The following is a 12,167-nucleotide window of genomic DNA, read 5'->3' on the forward strand; positions in this document are numbered from 1 at the left end:
GCTGTCTTCCCCGGGCCCTAACCAAACAAGGGTTAGAAGTGCTTGGCCTGAATCTTTGATTTTTATTAGCAAATCTAACATCCAAATCTAACACGTGTGAGAAAGCATCATTTTAGCTGAGGTACACAAGAGGCTTTTAAATGTACTACACTGTGGAATTTCATTGTAATCCTGGTCTAGACAGTGAGCTGACACAAGGTGGCAGCTAAACTTTGATTGCTCCCAGGCTGCACAGTATGGGGATGGTGCCTACTGAGTGGACATAAAAAGGGTATTTAACCTTTGGCTGGGATTTCTTGATGAACTATAATGGAAAGTGCTAATAAGCCAGAAAATAAGTCTGCCCTTCAACCAGACAGAACACCTGGGGTTTCCAGGGAGAGATTTCTGGATATTTAACTTGATTGAGTCACCTTTCAAAAGCACAGTGACCGCAGAATGGAGTTGTTTCTCAAACTTTTGTGATCTGAGACCCATAGCAAGAAACATACTTCTCATCATGACCCAGTAGATACACAGGCAAACACCTGAAACCAGTGTTTCCCAAAACAATTTGCTCCCTTACTCTGAAATTTTTTGTTCTTTTTCACTTTAAGAAAATGGTCAGGATTTACTCAACTGACTTCGTAATGACCTGAAGTTTGTTCTAAGGACTAGAGCTTTTTGGTCAGCAACTTGAGGATATGATTTGCTCCTACGTGCTGAGGAATCTTAGCTAAGCCATTGTCCATGCATGTGACCTTCTCAATGAGAAGTGACCTTTAGCAGAGTTTGGGGGTGGGGGTGGGGAAGGAGGGAAAAGGGCAGAGTCAAGTCGATTCAGAGTAACATGGGTCTTGAGGGCCACTCCAGGGCTTCAGTTTTAGTCTGAGGGAGATGGGAGTCCTGGAAGGGTTTGGAGCAAAGGGTTTCACATGATTCAGTTTATATTTTAACACGGTCATTCTGGCAGCTGAACCAAGAACTGATAGGAGGCAAGAGCAGAAGCAGGGAGGCTTCTAATCCAGGGAGAGGACCAGGGGAGATGTGAGAAAGGGTGGAAATTCACATGGACCCTTGAATCACTAGCCCTTGCCTCCCAAAATTATCCCTCGGTCCCTGGAGGCAGTCCTAATAAAAAAGATTAACATTACATTTGTACAAGGCTCAGTGGCAGCCAGTTGAGGGCTGAGGCCAAACACCTGGGCACAATGGGTGCCTGCATCAAGCCATTACCTAAGACAGCACAACTCCCAACTGGAGTTGGGGGGCCAGGGGAATCTCCCTCTGCAACAGCCCCTGAAACAGGGCAAATTTACAGGCCTCTGATCTCTACCAGACTGAGCGCCAGGGGGCTAAATTGGTTTGAGGGGATTCAGTAAGGGCTGCTACTCCCCAATGCCACCCATATCCCCATATGCAATCAGTCAGGCTAGAAGGCAAGCGCACAGTGGGGCTGCCAGAGGGCTTCTGCCAGGGGGCAAGCTGGTCTGCTGACTCAGGCATTCAGCTCCTGGCTCTTCAGAGACAGGGTTGAAATGAAGATGGCGTTTGCTGTAGAGTTCCAGTTACAGAGTTCCTCAGTGCATGGAGCAAGAATGCTAGCAGGGTTACTGTGGGGAAAATTGAAGTACCTATGGCCAGAATCCTCACCTGAACCTAACCTACTTGATAATGTAACTGGCCTGCTGCTAGGCTACTGCTCCACACCCATTGGCAATGAGCTATTATTGACTGAGTCACTATATAAAGAGCTCTGCCCAGTGCTCTGAGTGGAGGCAGAGACAGAGGAGGATTGCAGACCTGCAAATTGTTAGATACAGATGTAATTCTAACGCTCAATCTATCGCTGGCAGAACAAGTCGGGTAATAAACCCTTTTACCCCAAGAACGTTCCATTGTCATTCCTTGGTCTCACTAAATCCACAGTGTACTTGCCCGGGGCTGAAACCCACTGGCAAGACAGTTACCCTAGAAACTGGGAAGCACAAAAAGTGCTAGGCTCAGTGCGTGGAAGCTGGGCAGACAAGCCAAATCCTGAGAAGCTGAGGAAGCTTTTTAGTTTGCAAACAAAATCTGCTCTTGGATTCTGAGGATGCCACAGCCTGCCTGCAGCTCCCAAAGATCTCCCTGTAGCTGCATGACCATGCTCTATGGGGAGGGTGAGCCACTCCTCAGCCATCTAGAAGCTGACCCTCCAGCAGTGGGAATGGGACACACCACTGCACAATCACACGGGCAGCCAGAAACTGTTCCAGAAGTTCAGGAGTGAGCAAAGACACCTTGTGGAGGGAGTGACAGGGGAGCTAGGCATTACCTGATGGAAAAAACTTCAGCTGTGTTTCATGGGCCTTTCTGTGTCCTGAGGGGCAAGGTGGGGAGGGTGAAGAGTGGGATGAAGGGTCCTGCTCAACTGTTTTGCTGTATTTTAGGGTTTGGGGCAAAATGTCTTTTGGAATAGGATTCAGCTGCTAAAAAAAATTTTCTATCAACTGCTGGAGGTTGGCGCTGTTAATGAAGGAGCTTTTGAGCAAGGGAGCAGGGAGGGGCAGGGTAAGGGAAAGATAACACGGTGAGGAAGGGAGGAAGCAAAGATCCCGGAAGAGGGAAGCTGGCTATACAGCCACCTAGCAGTGTGGGTGCTGACGTGAGGACCAGGAGGGAAGGCGAGGACAAGGGACCGGCAGCCTGGAAAGGGTCAGTTATAATGAGCATGGACTGGGGAGAAAGATAAAGAAGATTTAAAGCCACACCCCTGGGAAATTTGTTCACATAGGTCTGTCCCAATAACCCCACAGAACTGAAGTAACACAATGAGACTTTCTAACACTGCTGCTTTCTCCCAGGTGGGATTCCCATTCTCGAGCCTGACGAGTCCTATCTTGCTGCGCACAGCACATTTAAGTCTAAAAGGTTTAAAAGCTCGGATCTATGGTACAACTGTAGGAGACCACACTGTGAGTCCATATTTAGTTACATTAGCAAATAATACAAACTTTTTGAGGTCTAAAACACTGACAGAAGAGAAAAGTGCTCTCTTCAGGAGAAAAGACATGCTGGTGGGCAGAAAGCCTCAGGTAGCCCCCTCTGACCTTTCCCCCACCCTACTCCCAAGGGAAAATTCAACTGTCACTACATGGGCATTCTTACTGTCCCCTCACATCTTCCCACTTTGCTAAAGCCGGACATTACTCCAAAATTAGTGAAATAAAAGCTGTAAAGCAGCTATTAGATTTTGAAGGAAATCAGACTTTTAAATGTTTGCTGTTTTGACAGGAGATGGAAAGAAGACAAAGTAAGAGCAACAGGGAGGTGGGGAGCTGGTGGCCTTGGACAGGCAAACATTCAGAGAGGAGACTGGAGGCTCTGCCTCCCACTTCACCTTCACTGACTGGGTTCACACACTGGGGTTGGGCAGGACACTCTGGGTGTGATTTATGAAAAGGGATTTGTTTTTTTTTCAGCATGGCCCACTAATTCTCAAGATTCGTTAATTTTGATATCACCATTCCGGGATTTCTCAATTCTTAATAAAGTATACTGAATTAGTCAAACGACCTCCCCTTTGTATTTTATGTTATTTAATCACTTTTCAACAAGGTGCAACTGTCTGTAGCTACATTTCCTACCACTCTCTGGCCTAGTTTATCTTTGTTATTTCTCCTGCTGCAGGGATTATGTTTTTTGGCCACCTGGTTAGAAACTTTGCTGTAATACTACCTCTCTATCTGATGTGCATCTCTTCTTCCTAAACAGGTAAAGCGATACAGTTGAGCAGAAAATATGTCCACTTGCAACAGAGTAAGACCTTGCCAAGGACTTTTAAATGTGAAGATAAAAATGCATGTGGGAAGTGGTAGAGGAAAAGAGCTCAAATGCTTCTTGGACAAGAAAATTAAAAAAAAAAAATGCTTTTAGCCCTCCTTAGACAAGATAGACAAGACAGTAAGAAGAAAAAGCCCACCTCCCTCTCTTTTATGACTCAACAATTGTGCTCTCACATGTCCTTTGCTCAGTATATCAGAAATCTGGTAGATGTATAAATTCTCTCTTGTTAGATGGCTCAACAATGGAAATCTAATCCATCTTATCATCCTTTAAGCCACTTTGGGAGGGAAAATCAGCTTATATCAGAGAATGTACTGGTAATAATGACAATGGCCCTTTGTGTTCCAGGTGGGGAGAAACTTGCCTAAATCTAAATGAGTACCCCCTCAGAATCAGGAATGAAAGCTGGACACACACACACACACAGAAAATGGAAGGAATGACATCAAAATGTTAAGGGCAATTATCTCTGCATAGCTGACTTCTTTGGATGTTTTTAGTTTCTTTTTTTCTGAATTTTTTATTAATATGTACACTTTTTAATTGGAAAAAAGTTACTCTGTTTAAAAACCTGTTGAAAGTATTAATTTCCTCCCTATGAAGGGTTTATATCAAATTGTCTTTATACCATCACATGCAATTTAGAACCTAGACTAGGTCCTGAATTGAAGCCTCCTCAGGGACTGAACATCACGTACAAATTTCCTCAAGGTCTCTGAAACTTCTGTTGCTACAGGGAATGGTAAATTGACAATGTTGTTTAAGCAGAAGAACCACTTACCTGAGATATTGAACATGGTCTCACATTTGACATTGGGGGGGGCTTAAACTAGAGAACCTATGATCTCTTTGAAATCATTTAAGCAATAGAAAATTAAGATACAGCATGTGTATCTGTAACAAGACAATAAATGTGACAATGGGCTACATGTTGATTCTCTCTGGAATCAATAAGCTTACAAAAAAAGAGTTATGTAGAAATCCACAGAGTTTAGCAAAAATTTTCAGGATCTCTCAAAAAGTCAAAACACTGGATTTTTAGTTTCTGGTTTTTGAAGTGTTTAACACTATTGAAATTTCATGATAAACTGGATGTGATTTGTATTGTTTTATAAGAGATTTCTTTCCTTGTTTATTGACCTTATTGGTTACTGCTAATTTTATGAAGAAACTGCTGCAAATCTTTCTTGAAAGTAACTGTGAGCCTCAAATTAAATTAAATTTTAGATGGGAGAGAGAGGTTCTAAACAACCAAGGGAAACAGCATTTATGAGATGACTACTTCAAAAGACCATTGGTCCAGCAAGTGTTACTTTCCTGTTTGGTTCATAAGAAAAACAAGAGATGGAATTTGAATTCTTAACAAACAAGCAGCCTTTCTGAGGGGTTTTTCTGATGTGAAAATAACAGGAAGCATGAATAAGCCTATCACGAGATGATGTCCCAAACTTATCATCAAATTCAGAGAGAAATAGGACAACCCATTTTGTTTAATTAATTTCATAAAGCTAGGTCTTCAAGTTCTACACAGGAAGTATCTTGATTTCCTAATTTGTTTAAAAAAGAAGCTTGCATACCCTCTTTCTATAATTTGCTGATTAACTATTCTAAATTTAAATCAGAAAACAGAGTGTTAAAAATCAAAGACCTAAAAACAATAGCAAGCCTTCATAGGAGGCATTACTGAAAGGCACTTAATACAGGGTCAAGAAATAACCAAAGAAATTTAGAGGCTTAAGTGGTTTTTAAATCTCTGCAATAATAGATTACTCACCCAAACACCCAGCACTGTGTTCCCACGCGTTTGCACTGTGTGTCGGTGAGGTAGGCATAGTACTGTCTGAAAGGACAAAGGTGGAATTCATTGAGACCACCTGGGAAACTGAACTAGTCAATACAAAGATCACTTTGACAGAGTAAAAAAAAATATCCTGCCTCATCCAACATAGTTAAGCTGCCGGTCTAGTTCTACTCAAGAGAACAGAAAGCCAGTGCCTGATGAAACATTCCTGTAAAGGGTTAAAAATCTGGGCTGGGCTGGAGGGCGGAGAGCATGGTTTGAAGAGCCAGATTATTCACAAAGGTGGTTTTGATTCAAGGACAGACTCCCAAAGCCTTGAGCCAAAGTAACCCTTGGGGGTGCTTCAGTCTCAGTATGGAAGTGATTCCAAAGGATCACCTACACTGTTAGGAACTGTCTGCTCTCTAGGACAAAGGCTGCTCGTTGTAACCAGGCAAGACATACACCCATTTTTGGCTCTCAGAAACTGCAATGGGACCCCGGCTACTCTTCACTGTCACTGAATGCCTATGGCTTGGCCATGCATGACCTGGAGTTGAAAGGCTTAGAGCAGCACTGTCCAAAGGAAAGAAAATACAAGCCACAAATGCAATTTAAATTTTCCTACTAGCCACATTAAAAAGTAAAAGGGAACAGATAACATTCATTTTCATAACATGTTATTTAACCCAATATATTGAACAAAATTATAATGAAGTATTTTAAATCATTTCTGTACTAACTCTATGAAATACAGTGTGTGTTTTACATGCATAACACATTTCAATGTGGACTAGCCACATTTCCAGCACTCAAAAGCCATGGATGGTGAGTGGCTGCTGTATTTGGACAGCACAAGTTTAGATGCTCACAACTGTCCCCAAAACTCAATCCATCCCTTCAGAAGTAGCATCTGAACCAGGAGCTTATCAACTTTAGAATTCAGATTCCTTTTAGGATTTGATGAAAGCTATGATAAAGGCACATTAACATGCACACAAAATTCTGCACTGAACTTCAGAGGACTCAAACTGCCTAAAGGTCATCCACCAACTATGACCTTCTCACGCCAAAAACCCAAATGAATTCTAGTTACAGAGAATTTAGTTTTACCTCTAACTTCATGTTTTCATGACCTAATTTGCTACTCTACCCTCTACATGTATCCATCCCCATACTCTACTCTATATTATCAGATTAAAAATACCTTCTTTTAATATCTTGATATTAAATATCTCAAATATCTTCTCAAAGCAGCATTCAAATCAAAAAGGAAGAAAATGGAGAGATAGTGTGCATGACTTATCCTAAAGCTTAAAACCTTTCTCTCCTTTTAGGGCCTGGCATTTGTAAACTGGGAAGGCTGAGTTAAAACCCATTACAGCTCTTCCTTTTATCCAAGTAGCTTGTCAACGCATCTCCTTACACAGGAACTATCTTGAGTGGTGTGAAAGCACAGAAAGTGACTGACTTTTAAACAAAAAGAGATGCAGAGATGCTATGTTTGGTAAAATTTTTCAGATCTCTCAAAAAGTCAAAACATTGCATTTTTAGTCTTCAGTTTTTGTTTTGAAGTATTTAACAATACTGAAATTTCATGAGAAACCAGATGTGATTTGATATTCTGTTTCATGAAGATTTATTTTCCTGTTTATTGACTTTACTGATTACTCCTAATTTTATGAAGAAACTGGGGTAAATCTTTCTTCAAAGTAATTGTTAGCCTCAAATTAAATATTAAGTGGGAAAGGAAGGAAATATGTCACTGATTAAACATTCCTGTAAAGGCTCAAGAGTTTGGGCTGGGAAACTCTTGACCAAGGAAAAATAGCATTTATGAGATAACTATTTCAACAGACCATTGGTTTATAAAGTGTCAAAGGGCTGCCAGCTTACCAACTGTTACTTTCCTATTGCCTCATAATAAAAATGAGATGGAATCTGGGACCTTAACTCCAGTGAAAGAGAACAAGAAGAGGTCCTGGCTGTGGCGAGGAGGGGTGTCTCTTATTGACCAAGGAGAACACCCACTCTTCTTGGCAAGTGAAGCCCTCTGCTTGTGTGGTTTGCAAGCATATTAAAAAATGATGAATCAAGTTATTTAACTGCTTAGTTTATGTTTCTATCGACTATGCAAAGATCTTTGGTGTTGATACTGATCAATGCCAGTACTACACATTAGTTATAAAACCCAAAGCTAGTTCTAAATAGGAAAAATCAAACAATGGAAATGTTCTTCTTTGAAGTTCACTAGGATCAGTCTATGTGAGGGACAATCTCCAAATAATGTCTCGCCTCTAGGACCCTAAGCAAATCTAGGAGAATAATGGCATGAACATCCAAGCTTATCTCAGTTGTCCTGGAGGACTACAGGAAAGATATTTTTTAAAAGGAAATTAACTTAATTGGCTCTAAGAGCTAAAAAAGTCTCATTCTAAAAAGAAAATCATTTATGACTTCAGATCCACCACAAAAACTTCTGTATATCTTATTTGGAAAAAAAACCTCAGCATCACTGCTACCCATATATTTTTTAAAAATAGCATGTTATGCAGTCAAATGCTCTACCACTGAGCTATGCCCCCAGGATGTTATGGAGGTGGGAAAGCATAGCAGTGAAAGATTATAACGGGGTTTGGAAATAATGGTGTGGTGCTGATTATTCACTTCATATTCCTGAGGTCTGAAAACAAAATATTTTCTTCGTATTTTGGGTGAATAATTCTCTAGAATGAGATTATTATGGCCGAGCTGTTGGTTTATGCAACTTCCCTGTGCTAACCAGGAGCTAACCAGGAGAACACAAAGCAGGTTAACGTGCTCAAATGTCAGTCAGGCTTGTACAAAATTACCTCACAGTGGGGGCCGTGATGCCACCAATGAAGAGAATTCTACACCAACTTAATGGATGACTGGCTTGGAACACAAAGATATGTTTCAAGAAGAAGGTATTCAACTCAGTCAGCTGAAAAAGAATGAGACATTAGTCAATGATACATCATATGTCTCAGGCAGGTTCATTTCAAGGACATAAAAGGTGTGTCTTTTCCCATAGAGCTGACTTCAAGGATATAAAATAAACAACAGTCCAATAATTAATTAAGACTACATATGGCAAGCTGATCACAGCACAATGCTCACACTTGCAGGAAAAGTGCGCCCTGTGGAATGCTGCCATTCTAAGAGCACACACTGCCTCTCCTGGACAAATCCAAAGTGCTCCTCAGTTCTTAAAGTAACAGAAAACCTACATTGCCCTCCCTGACATTGCCCTGATAAGGTGAAACTTAATCCTCATCCAGCTACACTCCCATTTTTATACGTACTGACTTCCCCAAACCATGGTGACTACTGAACTATATACACTTTATCCACAAACACCATTTACTGAGATGGGCATTACCACTCTCCATGTGTGGATAAGGAAGGCTGTCTGTCTTAAAAGTGACACAGGCTTGCTTTCTCTTATACTGGGGAGTATTTTGTGCATATGAGATCAAAATATAATTTCTCATGATTCTCAAAGACCCTTCAGGCAAAAGCGAGTCTCCCAAATTAACCTGGGGACTGGAGGATCAATCAAAAAGGCTGTCTCTAGAAAACAGAAATGCTTGGTAATCCTTTTCCAAGACCCTAGGCTTCAACTATGAATGACTTCAACTGGGTAATGGTCTGGTTGGAACGACAGCTTCTCTCCACTGACACCACCACTCTGGAGGAGACAAGGTCCCCAAAGGGCTCTAGTGTCCCACAGGGTGCAGAGGGCTTCTTTATTTAGCTCTCTACAAACTACCCCAAGTGCTAACAGCTGAGGCACAATTTTAACAATCAAACATTAAATCTGGAATGTAAGAAAAAGCCTTGCATTGGTTCCTTTGTCCTGAAAATGATCACTGTAAAATGCAGTACGATACCTAATTCACTGAGTGATGGATGCTGACTACAAGCTTCTTTCAGAGAATTTTAATCTGTTTCTAATTTGAAACTCAAAGATCCATATTTTAAATATATTCCTGATAAAGCAAGACCTTAGGTATAATAACACTGCATTGTTTAATTATTCTATGTCAGCTGCAGAATACTGTATCGGCTAAAGCATCTAACTAGTAGGCAATGCCAACTAACATTTACTTTAAATTCGTGGATGCTTTTTATTTTGTTTTTGTTTCTCCTAGTTCTGGGCATCTGAAGAAATACCTGCCAGATGATCATAAAAAGGTATATTCCAGCCACTCTCTGAAATGAAGATTTGGGGTCAAACCATCGAACGTAGGTCCAGCTAGCAGGAGTGAACTGGAGCACAGCTCTTTTAATTTTTCCGGTGGTGGTATGGATGTCCCTGTAAGAGGAGAATGATACCACTGAAAATCCAAAGAGATAAGGAAAGGGAAGAAGAAAAAAACAAACACCACAAGAAAAACTGCCTGGACGATTTTACAACAAATGCTCAGAATGAAAAGATTCCTTTATAGCTGGACCATCTCTGCAACAGTGGTCTCTCTATGCACAGGTGAAGTTGTACACTCCACAGGAATTCAGCGATGACAGGCACAGTGGAGAGGTCAGGTCACTGCAGAGCCAGGAGAGGCCTTAATTTGTGAACTGCTGACAAAAGAAGCTGAAAGGCATTAAAGACAACCACCTGGAACCATGCCAGGAAGAATGAGGATGCCAGCAAGGACACAGTTCCCACCCACTGCTCCTCTCCCAAGTCAGGGTATTTTAGTAAAATTGAGAACATGCTCCATATTCTCGAGGTCACCCACTTACCTCATTTCCTCACCCTATTTCTTCCTCATAAGCAAACACTTTGGATTGGCAAACTGATTTTAAACCTTTCTTAGTTTTAATCCTAGAAATCACTCAATAAACAATTTCATACTCCCATGACAGAAACAAAGGTTCTCACATATTACCAATGAGAACATTAGGCTCAGAGAGCACCTGGCTGGCACAGGCCCACCTGGTAAGCATCGGAGCTGGGTATATTCTAGTCCTCTAGTGCTGGTCCCTGGAGAGCTGAAGTCCAAAGTAAATAGAATGTAATAACGGTAAAGATTCTTCAATTCAACAAAGATTTATATCCAGGACCTTTATGTCTCAGACACTGTGCTAAGTGCTGCAGGCACAGGAACTAGTAAGTCAAGCCTTTCATCCCTAAGGGGGAGGAGGCGAGGGGGCATGGAAGGAAACCAGGTTTGCTCTGTCATCACTCACCTACCCATCAATGAGTATGAAGTGAGAGAATCTCAAAGCAAGAAGATTCGAGGCACAAGGGCAACAAAAAATACCTATCCAAAAATAAATAAGAACCATTAAGGACCATGTTAAAAAACTTCATGCGAATAGAGTGATACAGCCTGATTGAGAATTTAAGTCTTAAAACAGCTATTCCTTGATTTTATAAGGGGGGTATGTCCTGATAAACCCATCAAAGTTGAAAATATTGTTCAGTTGAAAATGCATTAATATACCTAACTACTGAACATCATAGCTTAGCCTGGCCTACCTTAAATGTGCTCAGAACACTTACATTAACCTAGAGTTGGGCAAAACCATCTAACATAAAACCTATTTTATAATAAATTGTTGAGTAGCTCCTGTAATCTATTAAATACTATACCGAAAGTGAAAAACAGAATGGTTGTATGGGTACAGAATGGTTGTTGAGTTTATTGGTTGTTTACCCTTCTGGTCATGTGGCTGAAAGGGGACTGTGGCTCAGTGCTTATGATCACATTGCATACTGCTAACCCAGGAAAAGATCAAAATTCAAAATCTGAAGTACAGTTTCTAGAATGTGTATTGCTTTCACACCATCATAAAGTCAAAAAATCATTATGTTGAATCATACAGGGACTGTCTGTATAGTAGAGTGGTTAATTTAATTTAATCTGTAGTGATTTTCACACTTCACATAAATAAAAAAACAATGGGATTTTTATTTCTTAGCAGGGCTTGTGCTTTGGTAACTTGACAAAATGATTCTTAAGTCAAATTTTAAGTGTAAATGTATGAGAAAACAGAAGGATTATAGCAGTGTTTGAATGTAATACTGCTTATAAAGCTTGCTTTGAGCAATACCCAGCACAGCTAGTTTTTGCTACATTATATACTGCCATAAATATACTAAAAACTGTCCTTTCAAGTTGATGGTCAAAGAAAGGATTATTAAAAAAGGAATCAGGAAAATTTGTTCATCAATTGCAAAAAACATTGTGAAATCTTCCCCCTCATACCATATACCAAAATTAACTTGAGATAGATTAAATAAATTACTTAATAAAGAGACTAAATGATTAAAGAACTAGAATCGAGGTTAACATTTATGTACACAAAAATATTAAAAGCTTTTGAAGTTTAAATGAAACACCTACCACAAACAAAATTAAAAGAAGGACAACAAAATGGAAAATAAAGTTTATGACAGTGTTAATATACTTAAATCTACAAAGATCACTAATAAAGAGGAAAAATCCAATAGAAATGGAGTAGAAATTCAGTATCACAAAATTTTAAGTGTGATAAAACTGAAAAAGGTTCAAAAATAAAATTCAAAGAAACAGTGAAAAAGACACAT

General features: G+C 40.3%; 1 protein-coding gene across 1 annotated transcript in view; it reads right to left on the minus strand.

The window, feature by feature from the left end:
* Window positions 1-12,167, minus strand: part of PTDSS1 (phosphatidylserine synthase 1) — a 59,574-nt gene that overhangs the window by 11,898 nt on the left and 35,509 nt on the right. The window contains exons 7-9 of the mRNA XM_036875501.2: window positions 9,785-9,926; window positions 8,440-8,552; window positions 5,582-5,647 (exon numbers count right to left, since the gene is read on the minus strand). Coding sequence (XP_036731396.1) covers window positions 5,582-5,647; window positions 8,440-8,552; window positions 9,785-9,926 — 321 coding nt within the window. The remainder of the gene's footprint in view (window positions 1-5,581; window positions 5,648-8,439; window positions 8,553-9,784; window positions 9,927-12,167) is intronic.

The sequence above is a fragment of the Manis pentadactyla genome, chromosome 3, assembly GCF_030020395.1.
Source record: "Manis pentadactyla isolate mManPen7 chromosome 3, mManPen7.hap1, whole genome shotgun sequence".
Taxonomy (NCBI): domain Eukaryota; kingdom Metazoa; phylum Chordata; class Mammalia; order Pholidota; family Manidae; genus Manis; species Manis pentadactyla.